The sequence below is a fragment of the Notothenia rossii genome (assembly GCF_949606895.1).
Source record: "Notothenia rossii genome assembly, chromosome: 3".
Lineage (NCBI taxonomy): Eukaryota > Metazoa > Chordata > Actinopteri > Perciformes > Nototheniidae > Notothenia > Notothenia rossii.
Genome location: NC_136901.1, coordinates 19,856,367 through 19,874,649, shown reverse-complemented (window position 1 = coordinate 19,874,649; position 18,283 = coordinate 19,856,367). Strand labels below are relative to the sequence as shown.

At 41.9% G+C, this 18,283-nt stretch overlaps 1 protein-coding gene across 2 annotated transcripts in view; it reads left to right on the top strand.

Annotated features, from left to right (window-relative positions):
• lrch4 (leucine-rich repeats and calponin homology (CH) domain containing 4) overlaps window positions 1-17,245 on the top strand; it is a 43,929-nt gene extending 26,684 nt beyond the window's left edge. The window contains exons 6-18 of one of the 2 annotated variants that reach the window (XM_079669132.1): window positions 2,212-2,308; window positions 3,570-3,705; window positions 3,788-3,891; window positions 3,992-4,044; window positions 6,204-6,359; window positions 6,697-6,765; window positions 6,948-7,002; window positions 7,083-7,146; window positions 7,768-7,854; window positions 7,944-8,035; window positions 8,249-8,386; window positions 9,020-9,097; window positions 16,968-17,245. In XM_079669132.1, coding sequence (XP_079525258.1) covers window positions 2,212-2,308; window positions 3,570-3,705; window positions 3,788-3,891; window positions 3,992-4,044; window positions 6,204-6,359; window positions 6,697-6,765; window positions 6,948-7,002; window positions 7,083-7,146; window positions 7,768-7,854; window positions 7,944-8,035; window positions 8,249-8,386; window positions 9,020-9,097; window positions 16,968-17,090 — 1,252 coding nt within the window. In that variant the 3' untranslated portion in view covers window positions 17,091-17,245. Of the gene's footprint in view, window positions 1-2,211; window positions 2,309-3,569; window positions 3,706-3,787; window positions 3,892-3,991; window positions 4,045-6,203; window positions 6,360-6,696; window positions 6,766-6,947; window positions 7,003-7,082; window positions 7,147-7,767; window positions 7,855-7,943; window positions 8,036-8,248; window positions 8,387-9,019; window positions 9,098-9,429; window positions 12,573-16,967 lie in introns of those variants that run through there. The other variant, XM_079669131.1, reaches the window with a different exon arrangement.
• Window positions 17,246-18,283: the final 1,038 nt, after the last annotated feature.

Genomic DNA, 18,283 nt, shown 5'->3' with positions numbered 1-18,283 from the left:
CGTTGCTATGGATTACGTTGATTCTCGTGCATGAGTTTAGAAGCGGTCAGTACGGTGATTGGTTGTTCAGAGCAGGCGGTCTCGGTGAAACTCATCCGCAACATCCCACAAACGAGCCCACTAAAACAAGGAAATAGCCTAGGCTAGAAATGTATTCCTATCAAATAGTTATGGACAGTGCAGTTAGCAGAATACACGCATGATGACAAGTTTGTGCAGACCACGATAATGACGTTGTATATGAACGTTAAAGAGAGAGAGCAAACAATAAAAATACGTAAATTGCATTAAATCAAGGAGGCAATTAAAAGCACCCTGCAAACTATTATCCAATGAGCATATTTCCAGCACTTAAACACTTTCAATAACAGCCCATACCGCCGTTCAAGTCCCCCTATCATGATGAATGAAAACAATCTGCGTGTTGATGGAATGTACTTTCTTTCTATTGACGACCACGTCCTCATCTTTTGATGGCGCAATTATTTTTATGTGCGTCCCGTCAATAGCACCGACCACACCGGGCATACCTGCAATTGCCATGAAGTTGGCTTTGATCCTGTGTAGTTGTTGATTGTCCAAAGGAAACCAGATAAACTGTTGGATGATATGTGGTCTAGAGAGCGCGTTGATGGTTTGGTTTATGGCACGGCTGACTGATGGTTGCGATATTCCTAAATCGTCGGCATTGCAAAGTTGCATTTTCCCTGTTGCTAAATATCGTAGTGTTGCCAAACATTTTATTTCCGGACTAATCGGGTTATTCCTGTTAGTCGGGAATGTTATTGCATCCTGCACTAATTCCACAACAAGTGTGATACCCTCACGATTTAGCCTATATCTCTTGATCAATTCACAGTCTTCCATTGTCTCCAAAACATTTCGTCTCTCAGCCATTTTCAGATTCTTTGTGAATAGGTCTTACTGAGTTAGGAGTCCTCTCGAGGACTTTTAAGCTCTCCTAAACTTAGGTGCTACTTTTAGGCCTAAAATACTTTGTGAATTGCTCTTAGTGAATAAAATTAGGAGTCCTAAATTTAAGACTGACACGCCCATTATGCTTAGGAGTTTCTCCTAAATTCGCCAGTTAGGAGCTACTTTTAGCCCTAAAATCCTTTGTGAATACGGCCCCAGAACATCAGCAAGAGAGGACTCTTTAAAGTAGAGACACTACATACTGATATACACCTGAAAATGAGCATTGCAGGGCGCTTTATGATAAAAGGCTTAATAGGAATTGGTAGGTAGAGTATTGCTTACAGTCTTTATCCTAAGCTTGGCTAACCTCGTCCTGCTTTATCAACATACATTGATATCAATTGTCTCATATCACCCTTGGTAAAACTAAAATAAGCCTGAAGAAGTATTTCTTTAGCATAGCATAGAAAAATGCACTTTAGATATTATATTACAGAAGGTTTTGGTCTTTAGAGAGACAGTGGGACAAAAAGGGAGGTTGTGCTTTTCTTCACACTATTCTGCTTTTACCAAGTTGTGATGTTCTCAGTAATGCATAGTTGCAAGGTGCAACGTGTTTTACAGCCAAACAAAGAGGGCACTTCAACACAATCCAGAATGTGGAAAGTGTGACAGGAGTTGCAATCTATTGCATGCTGTCCTATTTAAGTGACAGTTAGACATAAGTGCCTTTACCATCACTTTAGCACGGCACTCCTTTCAAAATAGGAACACCGTGGACATGAGAGGATGAACTGCTGGAGTTACAGTAAATTAAGAATAAGGAAATGGATGATAGATGATGAGAAAGGAAGGGTATGTTAGCTAAGAGAAAGCACGGTTTATCAAATATTTATTAACTTGAATGGAAACCCTTTTAGCTGCCTAGTGAGCCATTTCCATGAAATGGACAGGACCAAGGACATAGATAAGAGAGAATATCTGAGCTGTGAGTCTGATCTGGAGAGCATCAGTCAGACTTGGTTAGGGTTAGGCATGTGTTGGTTATGGTTAGGATAAGTCTCCAGGATATGCATGTAAGTCAATGTAATGTGTGTGTGTGTGTGTGTGTGTGTGTGTGTGTGTGTGTGTGTGTGTGTGTGTGTGTGTGTGTGTGTGTGTGTGTGTGTGTGTGTGTGTGTGTGTGTGTGTGTGTGTGTGTGTGTGTGTGTGTGTGTGTGTGTGTGTGTGTGTGTGTGTGTGTGTGTGTGTGTGTGTGTGTGTGTGTGTGTGTGTGTGTGTGTGTGTGTGTAGTCTGTCAGAACAGGAGCTGTTCACAGGTCAGTTCGGAGGGCTGGATTCTGGCTTCAACAGTGTGGACAGTGGCAGCAAACGCTGGTCTGGGAATGAGGTAAAACTACGTTCACTATACAATCCCCTCACATGTCCTGACGGACTGCGTCATGTTGATCAGAAAGAAGTGTGTTGATGTTCATGGTAAGAAATGTGCCATGGACTAAATATTCAGAGGACTTGGAGACATCACCCATTGGCTGGTGGACCGCTTTGAAGCCTCTGGTTTTGCTATTTGGCTAATGGCAATCTGTATTTTTTTTTTAAACCACAAGCCTAACAAGAACTCATTAGGTGACCTAAATGTGACGTGAGTGGTGCAGTGATGAGTCCTAAAACCAGGAAGTTAGTTAGCATTTTACCACTTCCGGTTCCCTTGTCTCAGATGCAACAGCTTTTTTAAACTAGTTTTTGGAAAATAGCTGGAAATAAGGTCTGTGGTTGAGACCCATTTAAGAGACGGATCACGTTTTGTTCTGAGACATTAAATACATCAGCAGTGACCCCACTGGTAATTTTTGAAGAGTTTACGTGTCTGAAAAACGATGGTTGTTACCAAGTGGCTGAATAGGACTACAGAAGTCGTGGAGGACGTTGTACTTCATTACGCCAAACACGTAAACACTCCTCTAAGTTTGCTTGCTCTGTTCTGCTTGAAAGCAAGTACCTGCCTCCTGCAGACTGTTAGAACAAATGTTTCAACTTGTACAATTTTGTATCTGTATGTTTGAATATGGATCTTAAGTTGGCGTGAAGTTGAAGCAGCGACCCTGCTGTACTCGGCTGTAGTTCCTTTATAGCATAATGTTAGCATTTTGCTTCTGGCGATTAGATTTATGATTTGAAAATGATAAAAGTAGGGTAGACATGTGGAGATTATCCGGCTGAACAAAACGTGCGTTTAACAAACAGGTTAGTTTTCCACAGACCTTATTTTTTACAATATTCCAAAATCCTCTGGAGAAAACCCATTTGCTTTTTTGTTGAGGGAACCCATGCGCAGCAAAGATACGTCATCACTGCACCACTCTTTCGACTTTTAAAGGTAGACGGACATATTTGACAGTGAGACAATTCCATGAAATAATAAAAGAACCAAATATACATTGACCGTGTGTCAAAATGTCATCCTGAATATTTCATTTTTAAAAATCACGATAGCCTAAATAGCGTCACACTGCTATTAGTGGTTGTATACACATACATATATAAACTATATATAAACATGAAGATATTGTAAATATACACATGTACCTGCCTATCCAATAGTCTTAACCCTGGACGACAGATCAATGTCTCTGAACTGTGAATGTGTCCAGTCAGCAGATGACTTCTCGGAGCGTTCCCTCCGGTTAGCTGAGGTCAGCAGAGACCAGAGGAACCTGGAGGAGGAAGAAGAAGAGGAGGAGGAGGAGGAGGAAGAGGAGCATAGATCTCCTCTGGAAGCGAACAAAGGTGAGGAAAGAAGGCCATGTCTGAGCTATCGAACAGTGTTGTATACAAGATGTAGGTTAACACTCCTTTATGCTCTCTGCAGTGAATGGAGATGCTGGGCATGTGGACTTCATTGACAGCAGTGTGACAGAGGAGGAGGAGATGAGGATGCACCCCCCCACACCCCCCCTCACAGCTCCTCCTCTGGTAGCACACATTCACACACTGATCAGCAGTTGTGCCAGATTGTCTCGTGGCCTTCCTGTGATCTGAGAGCAGTGTTATTGATTGTGACTTTGATTTACAGGAGCAGAGTGAGAGCTCTTCCCCGTCCCAAAGCCACGACTCAACAACATGCAGGTAAGACACATGAGTCAGCAGCGCCTTTTATCAGTGCTGCCACTGCTCTGTGTGGACGCTCTGATTACTTTAGTTGAAGATCTCAGGGTTTTTTTATTTATTTTTTATTTGATTGAAGGACAGGTACAATCTGAAAGTCACAATTGAGACAATGATCCTCCTTCCATAGTCATTTATTTCTTATACCTTACCATCACCAAACCCCACCCATCCCCTCCCACCCCTACCTTGGAAACACATAGAGATACAAGTTAAATCAAAGAAGCACATAAATAAATACAATAAACAAATTATAAAAAAGCAGAGGCTGATAAGTAAATAAAAAGACAACTAAGCTGGTGAATAAAACAAAAGCAAAGACAATATTGAAAGGTGTTGAAAATAAATAACATTATGTACATTTCTGCTATTCGGTTGGGAGTGTCTGCACTGCCAGAAAATCTCAGGTTTTTCAGAAAGGCTCTGTCTCTTTAGGGGCAAAACAGAGTTTTTGTAAGCGCAACCAATGGTACAGGTTTGATGCACAAACCTGAAATATTGCGTTAAATTAAATAAGTGAAATAATAGTATGAGGTGCAACCTGTGCCAAGGTGTTCCAGTTGATCAGAAACACATTTCCCTAGTCTCTTTAACTGTATCTTTAGCCTGTTTCTGTGACAATCCTTCATCTTCATTCAGCGGTGTGTTGGTTTCTCTGCTGGAAACTGTGTACTCAGCCCCTCCAAGTGACAGACAGCGTTTTATCACTTGTCCTCTTTTTCCCTTCCTTGTTTTACAAGGTCACTTCAGAGAGTATTTGAAGAGCTGGGAAAAGTCAACAGTCCTCTGTTTCCATTAGTTACAATCCCCTCTCAAACTCTGCATGCTGCTTGTTATCTTGGGAAGTGAGCATGGTGACTTGCTGACTTTCCCAGACTTTTATTACAGTGTGGCAACATAACAGCTTGTCTTAATGTCCACATGTATTCTGAAAGCTTTCAGAGGAAAGCTCCTAGATACCACTAAATGTGTTGGCATGGAATCAGAACAAAGGAATAAAGTGGAGCAAAATGGCTGATTATTAGGTTAAACATAACATTGATTGCAGCATTTTATTTTTTATAAACATACACCTAATGTTCTTATGTTGCTGTTGAGGCAGCTTCAGCACGCTGCTCTGTTCTCTTTTGTTGAGATTGAGTGTCCGGGCAGTCCTATTGGCTACATATCAATATGTGAGAGACAGAGCCATTGTTCTCAGCTTCTGGAACAACATGTTGTATTACCTTTTTAAAATAAACTGTACCCTGTCAAATGAATTCAAAACTGATAGCCTCATTCAGGCTCATACAGTATACAGGACAGGACTTAGACGTGCCTACGTGACTGACTGTCTGAGGAACATGAAGTTCAGCTGTCTCTATCCTGCATGTCCTCTTTAAACACTTTACAATCGCCTCAAACAAACGGATGTTCCGAATTTTGACTTCCAACACTTCCTTAGGGACTCCTAAAAATAGAGCACTGAGTCTTAAAATGGAAGCTGAACACACACATTCTGACCCCTCTTTTATATTGAAATGATTTCATGTAAACCCACCTACAGAATAAAGGAGGAAATCCCTAGACACGCTTATTTGGTTTGGTTTCCTGATTTATTTTCTAGTTCTAACACTGCTTGTGAATGGTTCCAGCTCAGGCACAATCTTCATATATAGGTACATAGTATATTTTGAGTCAGCTAAAAACATTTGTATCAAATTGTTTAATATTTACTACAGCTTGGACTCCTGACTGGGGGTGTCTCAGAATAAATAGCTTCTTTTTTTAACCCCTATAACATACAGCCATTTGTTATCAATGTTAAGTGGTTAATGTAACATATATAACATATCATAATACCAGTTATTGTATCACACACAAAGTTCAGATTCAAAAGAAATGTGTCCACCCAACAAAATAAAAAAAAAACACATTTGGCATTCTTTAGTAATTGGTTTTGAGGCTGTGATTGGGCGATGAGCTGTCAGTCACATCTGGCAACAGTACCTCTAAATGTATTTCTCGCTCTCCTCATGTATTCCTCATTCTATCATCTCCTTCCTCCAGCTGACAGTGGACTTGGCAGTATTGACTGGAAGAAATATTGACTTGGTTTTCTCCAACTCTTTCTACCCCAGGTCCAGCCTCCATGTTGACGTGGGCCCCCCATCCTCGACCTCCCCCTCCCCCCTGTCCCCCTCCAGCCCCTCCCTGGAGGAGCGCAGGAGGCCGGGCACCCTGTTCATCTGGCAGGAGAGAGAGCGCCTGCAGCAGCAACAGAGGGACAAGGCCAGGTGGATTCATCTTTAAGATCTCTGTGATGTTAGAAAACCAGAATGTTAATCAGCATTTACCTGAAGGGTGTGAGCCCTTCATCACAGCAGAGGGAGCTTTAATGCCTTCTTATATAGGGTAGAAGTGTCTGAATGCATTGACCGGGTATATCACATGACACTAGCAACATAAATGCTACTTTATCTCCTGCTAACACTTTAAACACTGTGAACATGAGCGTTTATCTGTGGTCATGTGTTGATCTCCACACTAATGAACGTCTCTCTGTCAGAGGCAACTCCCTTCTGTCTGTTATCTCTATTACACGCTCTCCATGTCCAACCTCTACATTTGCAGTTTGCTGAAGTCATCCACCAAAACAGGAAGTCATGTGGCCCCTGCACCACAGACAGGAAGTAGCTCAGCGTAAGTAAGCTCTGAAGAATGAATAAATTAAGTAAAGACAAGGCTGATTTGAGTGACTCTTCAAGTTATAGTCACTTCCATCCATCCTACTGAGTCTATGCAGGAGTGCAGATGGAGGTAGGTTTGAGGGTGTGGGAAGTGTTTCCTGTAGTGGTGAAACGTTGGTGTGTGTCTCCCCCTAGTGGTGGATCTCCAGAGAACAGCAGCTCTCTGTCAGGGCTCCGGCAGCGCTGTGCAGTGAGTACTGATTTCTCTTCATCATACAGCAGGAGCTGCACAGATCACTGATGAGAGCTCACCGTGTTCCTTTTCCACAGAGTGCTGATCAGATGAGCGCAGCGCCTCCTCCAACACTTCTGCAGCGCTCCAGCAGCAGATCAGGTACACACAACCGTTTATAATGTATTAGTATTTATGACATACAGCAGGTAATAACACTTTTTTCAATACATTGTTCGCAAGCTAAATGATTAGACGTAGTTCCTATATTATTAACTACATATTGTTTTGGTTAAGGACCCTTTAAAGTTAGACCCTGTCACTACGAGATCTACAGATATTTAGCATTTATAAAAGGACAGAGGCTGGTGCGGTTACAAGCTTTGCTTTGTAAAAACTGAAATATTCAATATTAACAATTCCCATTAACTTACCAGTCAGACTAGCATACAACTGACTGCATACATAGAAACTATTGAGATTAAACAGTCATTGGATATAGAAAAAAAGTCTCATAACAAAATGGTATGAGCTATTGATCAGTGAACTTAAGGTCTTTTTTATTTGTATTATTCTGATACTTTATATTCCAATCAATAGTTAGCAGAAAACCTCAACCCACAGTCACCTTCAGAGACTTTTTCCTGTTGTGTCCTCCTCACCTACTCTGATGGAATTGTGGCAGAATATTCTAAAACACTTTTGTGTTGTCATGCCACATGCCACATGTGCTCTGGAGGGTACCTTTCATACAATGTGTGACATTGAGTTTGTTTGTGTCAGATGTTCCGTCCTCCCCCCCCGGTCAGACCCAGAGACCCAACAGCTTCCTGTTCCGCGCCTCCTCCCGCACCAACGTCAAACCCACAGGTACACACCAACACAACACACGCGCTTTACACCTTCCTTCAACGCTGTGGAGACATTCCAACACTGTGGCTTGTGTCTCTGTGTGTCAGTGTTCACTCTGGGGGAGTCTGGCAGGAGCGAGTCTCGAACCATGCTGCGTTCTCCTAAAGAGGAGAGGGCCGACATCACACAACTACGCAGGGTAAACAGCATAAACACTTATTTTAATACATTTGATATATTTATTGTAAAATGTGTGGATGCTAAACCAGTGATCTGAGGGCAGACCTTAAACTCCAGTATGTATAATAGTTTGACACACATATGCCAAACATGGTGTAGAATCCTGGGTTTAAATGCTGTGCCAGTCTTTTCATTAAAGTTCTGACTTCACCCCCCGCCCCCCTCCCCCCAGACTCTGGAGTCCCGTCTGAAGGTCTCCCTGCCGGAGGATCTGGGTGAGGCCTTGACTAACGGCACGGTGCTCTGCCAGCTGGTGAACCAGATCAGAGTGCGCTCCGTGTCCATCATCCACGTCCCCTCCCCAGCAGTGGTGAGTGGGCTGTCTGCCTCCACTGCGATAAAACCCAACTTCTTAGTGTAGTACTCTTTTGCTTCTAGCTCATGGTGGCTAACTGACTTTAGGCAGACATTTTTGTGTTAGCTGACATGGTTGTGTCAGTTTGCATTTCTTCTTTAATGTTGAAGCAGGTACATGTATTTGCAGTCAAGAGAATCATGGAACAATGGGCCTTTTATCCTGCAGTGGTCAACGTTCAAAAAAGGATTGTCATGCTCTCAAAACTGTTTAACTTGCACGAATATTTAGTGTGCATAAAGTAATATTACCTGCCCATTTGAACACACTGTTGATTCTTGAATAACAAGCAGGATTCAAACAGTGGTCTTAAACTGAGCAGCATGACAGAAAGGGAGAGAAAGGACGGTTAGCATGATCTGTGCTGTTATAACCCTAACTGACCTGAGTTCAGTTTGTGTCCCTTTCCAAGGCATGAAGCCCATCAGCACCTGTTATAGGAAGTGACAGTGATAGCTCAGCAGAAATAATGTGCTATCATTTATAAAGATAATCTCTATATACAGAGGAAACAGTGGGTGCTCTGAATACATATGATTATTTTTCTCCCCATGTAATAATACATTATTTTATACAATTTATTTTCAGCCAAAACTGAGCTCAGCAAAATGTCGACTGAACGTGGAGAACTTCCTCTCTGCGTGTAGAAAGCTGGGAGTCTCTGAGGTAACGTCTGTTTCTCACTGTCCTTTCGTTACATCTCTGCACTGTTTTACACACGTTTAAATGAAAACATGTTTGAAAAAGGAAGTCAAGTGAAACAGAATTGTTCATGTGCTTTAAGCTCAGTTTTGTTGCTAAATTATTCCTGGCAGGGTTGGACTGATGTGTTGGAAAGTTTTTGTACGAAATCAAATGTGTATTGACGGCCCACGCACCAGTCCAACCCTAACTGTTGTTCTGTGTGATCTTTTCTCTGTTGTGTCCTTCTCTCGTCTCCTAGTTTTAACAAAATAACTTCCTGTATTTCCTCCTGTGTGTCCTCGTCCCCTGTGCAGAGGGACGTGTGTGTGTGCTCTGATGTGCTTCTGTGTAAGCTGCCCGCTGTGCTGCGCTGTGTGAGGGCCCTGCTGGCTGCTGAGGGGGGGGAGACGGGGGAGGACCAGTCCCCCGGCCACTCCTCACCTTCGTCGCCATCGCCCTCCTCCTCAATGCTGTCCACAGACTTCCTGCTGTTCTACTGCGCCGTCATGGCCCTCCTCTACGTCCTGTACTGCTACCTGCTCCCCTAGAGGAGCAGCACACACTTCATATTCACTGCTGCCACACACACGCACACACACACACACACACACACACACACACACACACACACACACACACACACACACACACACACACACAGCTGCCACACTGGGCCTCTCAGACAATACTCCGCAGTGTGTTTCAGTATGCACACATGTCCTGAGTGTGTGTCCACACCCCACAGCTGCACTGACACAGAGCAGGCAGCGAGCACCTTCAGAACCAGCAGATACACACACTACATGAGCAGGGAGATGCCTTAGCCTCGGTTAGCCTTCACTCTGAGACACACAGCATGTTTACAGGAGTGAGAGGTGGAGCTGTTCCACACACAGACTCTGGGCAGAGCAGAGGAACCGCAGACGTTCTATGACCTGTGTCTTTTTACCAATCTGGGTTTAGGTGCATTGAAACTGCAGCCATTAGGAATATTTTAAAGCCAAATCATTTGTGACTCACACCTCAATATCCTCCCTGGAATTTCTTTGAATTTGGCACATTGTACAAATAACTGAACATGGTGACACGTGAGGCGTTACCTTATAGTTCAAACTGTAAGAATCTGCTGCTCTCTCAACATGCAGCTGTGCTTTGTATATGCAGTGTTGGTTTCTGAGCACAACTATATACAGGGGCGCAATAGATGTTCTTGGCCACTTGGTGGCAGTGCATCCAGCTGTAAACAAAAATGGGACATTATCACCTTATGAAGTGATATAAGCCACTTCAACTCTCCTTTTAGCTCTGGTTTGGTCTCCAGCCACTCAGAGCTGTGGTCACCAGCTAGCAACTGGAGTTAAAGAGACGGAGCACGGGAGTATCTACACCGCCAACATGCACACCAACATTGTGTCCAAGTGTATTACAGTTGGGTGGATCTTAAGAAAAAACGTGGCCATTAGTTTTACCATAATGGACGGCATTGTACTCACCAAGTAGAAAGAGGAGATCAGGTAACATCACTCTGAGGGGGTCCTAACGGGGGGGGGGGTCAGGCGATCACAGTATAACACCTAAAACAGATTAGACAGGTGTATAGGAAGATGTTTCCCTTTTGAGATGATCTGTGTGTTCAGAGCAGCTCCACCTCTCAGACATGTTGGTCCCCGGCTGTGTGTCTGTAGTCAGACCCCTCCCTGAGAGACGCTGGAGGAAGCTTAAACTGAAATGTGAATGTGACATTTAGCCTTGAACCGAATGCATGTTGGCTCAATGTTCGGCTGTTCCAGTGAGACAGATGCTGAGTGCCTCTCTCTGAACACTCGCACCTTCTGCCCCTTTTTAATGTCTGCTGTGCTACCCGTGAGCAGCAGGGGGCGATGTCGGGCTTCACGTGTCCAAACGGTACTAACCCCTGCAAGGGAGTGTGTGAGTGTACATTTTGTTATTGTTGTCATCGGTCAGTTTGACCAGGTGACTTGTATAAATGTAAACAGGCTATTAAATTATTTCTTTTTATTTATTTAGAATTCTGTTCTTTGTTATTTTGTTTCAGGTGAAACGGCAGAGGCATCACTAATTTAATTCAGCCAATAGTTAAAAGGCTTTTGTAAAATCAATGTATGTGCTTTTGATCACACACAGGCCAATTTAATGTGATCAATATTTCATTACTCAGCATTAAAAAAACATTGTTTAAAAGTTTCATTTGATTGGTAAATGATTGATTCGCTGGAGGACATTTACCCGAGCATCAAAGGCCTCTGCTGGTTCTACCTGGCTGCTCATAGAAGGTCAGTCTGCATCCAAACAGCTTGGAATATAATTGTGACGCTTATTGGACTGATAGTGAGATACTAGGACTCACACATGAAAACACTAAAACATCTGCAAATGGATTTGTAATCTTATCTCAAACATATGGAAACAAAAAACTTGTCAAAGTGGGGACCAACATAACATACAGCAACCGACCTGTTGGGCCCACTGAGTAGTCAAGCCTCCATATTTAGGAGAAATCTTCCTGCTCAAAGTGTTCAATATTAAATCAATTGTTTAAAATATGCATTAAATCAATTGTTTAAAATATGCAAATTAACCAATCTTAAAAAACATAAATTATTAATACGGAAGCTGTTATTTCCTAATAAAGTTTAATTGAATTTACTGTCATCATAGAAGCTTTAATGCAAAATCTCCTTTTTCAAAACTATATTTCACAGCATTTGTGCACTTGTATTTCTTACATAATGTCACTTGATAACAGTACGGTTGTCTTCATCCAACGCCTGCTGCAGACCTCTAAATGTTTCTGTTTTCAGCCTCTTGTTGCTTTATTCAGAATGACTTTAGCACTTTAGCTTCTCAAGCTAACTGGCTGGGAGTTGTTGAGCCAGTTTGCTCAAAGGCAGGGGCAGTACCACTGGAAAAATTGCCATTAAACCTTTGAAATAAATGTTTACAACTATACACTTGTAAGAATTATGAAATAACATCTCACAAGTTTAGATTTCTAAAAAAAATGTCACAATACATTTACAAATATCTATTTAATATTAAACACTTTGGGGCCCCAAATAGAAAAAGCTATTCTGTCGATATTGCAATTGTATTTTATAATTGTCCTTATGCACACTGGTTCTTTTAGTCCACATCTTTTCAAGAGTCACGCTCCCGTCTCAAGTTCTTTACTAGCCTGCTGTTCAAAGGAAATGTTATACTGTTTCAATTCAAATGTAGATTTTATAAATGAAACTGGATGAGCTTCATCAGTAATCTTTCACTGGCTTAGACCAAGCTGTATGCTTTGATATGTTTAGCGGAACAGAATTGCAGTTGTATTTTATATTTATACGATACCCTTGTATTATTGAGATTCTTTTTTGAGTTTATATAAAGTTATATGTAAAGGTTTTTTCCCTTCGCTGTAAAGAAATTATTAAAAAATGAACTTTGACCGTGTGCTGTTAGTCTGCTTGCCTGCTGTGCTTTGGCTTACTCAGCAGAACTCTTTAATGTGATCTTCATCAGGGTGTCTGCAGCTGCCTCACAGACACAAGGTCCACTCACAGCTGTTCATCAGGCCTTCTGCTGACTCATGCTCATCAGGTCCCCAAGTATAAACATATTTAATGTCAAAACAATAGGATTTTAATTTCAAGCTAATGTTTGTCAAAGGACAAGTCTGGTGACATTCCATGAGTCTACCAACATGTATTCCATGTGCCCTGATGCTCCAGTCCTGAACGTCTACTGGAAAGCTAGAGCACTAGTTTTAGATTAGGATGCAGGATTTAAATCAGACCCGCTGAATGTACCAAAATTGCTCTTAACTTAAATTGTCCCATATTGCAAAGCAAAACATCCGAAGAGGAACTCCACAGAGCTGAGTTGATATCTGTGATGTAGAGAAGAAGGGACTCTTTAAAATGACTTCTGTTTGCACGCACACTGCATTTGGTTACAGTTCTCCACACTAGCCACAAGGTGGCAGCAATGAGCCAACCCAACAATTCCAATACAAATGATTCACACAAAGATAAGATTTGGGTTTCCTCCAGTGTGAATTCAAAACTAAGTTGTGTTGTTACAAGATACAGATTCTGCAGGCAGAGGCCTCAGTGGCAAACCCTCCCCCTGTTCTAAATGTCTCCTGTGCGTTCAGATCTCAGAGGTAACAGACTGTTGGTCTTTTCATGAGTTTTCGAGACAAACTGAAAAAGATAGAATAAAACCAGACTTATTCTATAAATGCACAACTATGATAGAACCGTTATTGTTGGAATTGAAAACCAATACAGCCATTGTGTAAGCTCTATCCTGATCTAATGATTTGAGGTTTTTTCAGTCCATTTCTCAGCTGGTTGAAGTCTGATGGAATGTGGTGACGTGAGCAGCGTGCAGACATCCTGATGTCCACTTTGCCCTGTGCCCTAACCTCTAAAAGCTCCTGTGTGCTCTCCAAACAGCAGCTTTAGTGAACAAACAACAAACACTCCCCCCCAGGAGCAGGTGAGTGGGCTGTGCCCCGGTCAGAGGAATCTTGACGGTTTGCACCGCACCTTTCACCACCATGAGACCCAACACATATGTGGCCTTTCTGATGCCCCCCCTCTGCCTGCTGCTCACACACACTACATGAGCTGTGTGTGTTTACATTTCATGTGTTGGTCAGTCTAAGGTTCACCAGTTGCTAAGGTAATCACTAAAGAGTCAGCAGCATTGATTATGTAGATTCAATCCCAGAGCCGTACCTGGAAGGGCTTCTGTTCCTCTCGGGAGCTTCAGGGGCCACAGAGGACCATCCGGGGGCCCCTCTGACTCGCTGTCTGCTACATAAAAAAAATGCTGAGAACCAACAACTACTTGAATATATGGACAATAACCCAAATATTTGTACTTATCATGGTAGAGCTAAAAAAGTCATAACAGGGTTCGCCAACAAATAACATCAATTATTTTTTCAAAAATAGATTTGATTCTCAAGATTAACTCATTTCAATGTCTGAAAATGGTCTGAATCATAGCTGTGACAAAGCATAACCGAAGTCAAACAACATCACAGAAAACATGTGAGATTAGTGGTTATTTACGTACTGATTACTGCTAAAGGGCACAATGGCAGAAACTACAAGTTACATTTAAGGGCGCTGTTCAGTTACCCAGAGCACCACTGTGTTCAGCTAAATGCAATACGGTTGATCATTCATATAGACACAGCTATCTCATGTTGGTGTAAAGCTTCAAATGAGTATAGCTCCATCCACAGCATCCACTAACTCAACTTCGCCAACATCTGGATTTGTAAATTCGGCTGCACCATTGAACCATCAGCAACGTCTTCCATTCATAACGCCTATTCCTTGTAAGAGTAAGGGAGGCAAAAGTCATGTCATCTGTAACGCATTAGTCTACAGTGTATCGTAAAGACACTTAGTGCTAAAACATGTCTACATATCATATAAGGTGTTCTGACTGTCACATGACCAAATAACAGCAACTGAAATGATTGGTCTTATCAAAAATCCTGATAGAGTTGGACCACTAATAAGAGGTATGCTGAGCCCCCTCTGAAGTCACAATGCGTCACTCTGCATAATGTGAATGCAGAAAGTATAATCTTAGCTTTAGTCTTGATAGTTCTGTGGATTGAGTTTTATCAAACTATATTTATGTAACATTCTGTAGTTATACAAGAGACATCCTTTTGTTCCTTCTGTTCTGAGCTGCAGCTGTAGCTGTTGAACTGGTGTGTGTGAGGTGTGTGGAGTGTGAGGTGTGGAGTGTAAGGAGGAGCGAGAGGATGGTGTGTTGATGACCTGATGACTCAGAGCTGTGACACCTATCTGTTCAAGCTGAACTCACCACATGTATTACTATCACTGAAATCCCATGTGGTGCAGTCTCATATTCATTTGCCTTGTGTAGCTAAATAATGTTTGATGGTACAAGTTTCTTCTGTTTTAGTGACAATAGTTGAGGCACACTGAAGATAAATAAGACATCTGTTCTCCGGGGTTTGTGTTTGAGAATCCAGACATTGTGGATCCTTGACTTTGTTTATCACATGTTCCTGTGAGTTCATTGATAGTTGCAGACTCATACTGGGGTTTCCTTGGACCTGTTTAAAATAATCGTTTATTGATTTGACACAAGACTGCTTTTTCAGTGCTTCAAAGATGGCTTGAAGTTTGTCTGGATCTGTTGCCAGAGCAACAAGCTCAGATCTGCAGTGTGCAGCTTTTTCAGTCGGATCTACAGGAGTTTGAGCTGTGACCAGCCCCAAACCTGGAGACATGTTCAGGTCGTATACATAACTTTAGAGGATAAGAGAAAAAGTTCTAGTCTAAATATTAATGTCAAAATTGGCAAACAATGGGATTGGAAAAAATAATGAAGCGATTTCTTATCAAAGTTATATTAAAGAGGGAAAATCCAAAAAAGGCACCGTGGGGAAAAGTGAAATGTTTCTGATTGAACCAGGAGCTGTTACACACCTAACAGCACATCAGGGATTTAATACACGAGGAAGCAGCATTAAAACGTATCCAATAAATATGAGGGCTACTTGAATATGTTGCAGTGTAAAGGTTGTAGGGATCAAGTGATATATCAAATTTGTTTATTTTATATATACTGTATCTTTGGCAGTTGTTCTTTAATGATGCACTAACCTCCTCTAGGTAATGACATCATCAAACCACGCCCGAGGAACCTAGTTGCCTGCATGATTCAGCTGGCTAGCATCAAGTGATCCTATAGGTTTAGTCTTGAGTTTAAAGAAAAGGCCCAGGGTCCTATGGGACAGCAGGCTTCCATTGAAAAGTGTGTATCCATTCCCCATTGGCTACTCAGTCACACATACACACCTGCAGAGTTCATGACTGCCACGGTTTGAATAACACAAACACGTTATAATTCAGATCACACACCCTTTTCCATTAAACACACCACCCTCCTTCCTGTACAGTGTGAGTGTGTGCTTGTTCTGATGCACAAGGTTTCTTGTTTCAAAGCAAAGTTGTTTTAGTAACTCGGGTTTGATAGCTTTCCACTTCAGCCCTGAAGGCAATAAACACTCCAACATTGTGTCGATGTTTATGATATCCACTGGACTGAAACGACATGCTTTTCCAGGGAATGCCACTGAGCGCGTCCTGTCAGCGTGTGAACCCTTCACCAGCAGCTGGCCTCATATTCTCCATTTACAAGCTAATACAATCTAATACATTTCACAGCCAAAGGGTGCTTTAAGATCATATGTGACTTCATCATCAATATTTATTGTAACAGATAACAGACATGTTATCCAGGATTTTAATAATAGGAAAAAGATTAATATAATTTATTCTTCATTTATTTGTATGTCCAAATGTAACAATTCTTTGTAAAATGTAGCATCCGTCAAATAATATAAGCCAAGGCTCCTGACACGCCTCCATGATCGCTGAAAGAGTGATACTCATGTTTTGTTGATCATTAAGGAAATATAAAATGTCAGGAGATTGCCCAAAAATCTTTGGGCATAATTGTATATATTGTGAGCAATATGACTGCAGATGCAGTCTAAATATAACTTTTTAGAATAATCCTCACTCAGAAAGCCAGGCAGGTTTCATATTGGAGCTGAGAGTTAGCAGTTGGCTTGTTTCGTTTGATGTGTTGAAAACAACTTGGAAGCAACAAGGCACATACTGATATTCACAGAAGGCGTGTTTTGGGTTCCAACAGAGGTAAATGTAGCAAATTCTACCCCTTAATTAATGTTTCCAAGCATGTGCACGTCTGCATGACTCATACAGTATTTATGAAGCCTACCTGCATCTGTACATGTTTCTTCCTCTCTTCCCAGGATTCCTTGTGTTCCCCCCAACTCATCACGGAGGACGAGGGGCTGAGTCGGCTGGCTCAGACCGTCCAATCACTGGTGGACCTGGCCGACAGCTCCCAGCGGGGCCCCAGGACCCAGACGTAGGGGCCGAGGCTCAACGCAGTGCTGACCCGGGGGAGCTGCAAAGATTCAACAGCATCACACCAGAGATCCATCTCAGGGCCACGCTCCATATTTAACATGTTACACACAGTGTCCAATACATGTCAACAATAAAAAGACCTCCAGTATGGAAATGATCCACAGCCTCTTTTCATCTTTACATGTGAAGATTGAATTACACAAGTTGAAAGATGTTTTCAAATCAATATGAGCACCTCTAGCCTAGCTCAGCACAAAGACTAGAATCAGGGAAACTGCTAGCCTGGCTCTGTCCAGTTTCCAAATATACCGACCAACTAAAGCTATTGGATTAACACTATTTTGGTTTATTCTGTACAAAAACAGAAATGTTATATATATTATTATTATATATTTCTGTTTCTGTACAGAATAAACCAAAATAGTGTTAATTCATTGTAGTGTATAGATCTCTGGTTCAACACATCAGTGAGCTGTAGACCTGTTGGTAGAACTTTAACGAAGCCATGCTAGCCGTTTCTTCATGCAAAGTTCCCATCACCTGCTTTTTACTTACAATACAGAAAATGGAATAACATCTTCCAAAAAGTGTCTCCAAAAACAAACTATGTTAGAAGTGTGAACCATTTCCCTCAGGTGACGTCGCTTTGCTTCAGTTGGACATGAAGACTACAAGTTGAATACCTGTGTAGCTCCTCTTCTCTCCTGCAGGTTAGAGGCTCCACATTAGCAGCTCATAGCATAACAACATACAATCTCAACCAAACTGCAGCTGGTCACATTGTATGCTGGGTAATGTCGGAGATAGGTTGAGTTCATAATTGGAATGAAATCAGATGACTTATAAGTATAAAAGTATTCTCAAACCATATGCAATAAACTGGCTTCTGATTGTTTTCCTTTAATCCTTGATCAAGTAGAATTACAGACACAGTATTTACAAAAGAAAAACTGGAAAAGAATGAGGGGAAATCAGGTAGAAATGTCTCTGTACTACTTTTAGTGGAATAACAACAGCTATCAGCAGCAGCAACAAAGCCAAAATCCCACCATGTCCAAACTGGTTTCCTCTCTGAGAGGAAACCAGTTTGGACATGGTGGGATTTTAAAATACAGACTTGATTGGAGAAATCAGCTTGTTGTCCGCTGCTGTCAGAGAAGCGACAGCTGAATATACAGGCTGTTGAATGCTGCAG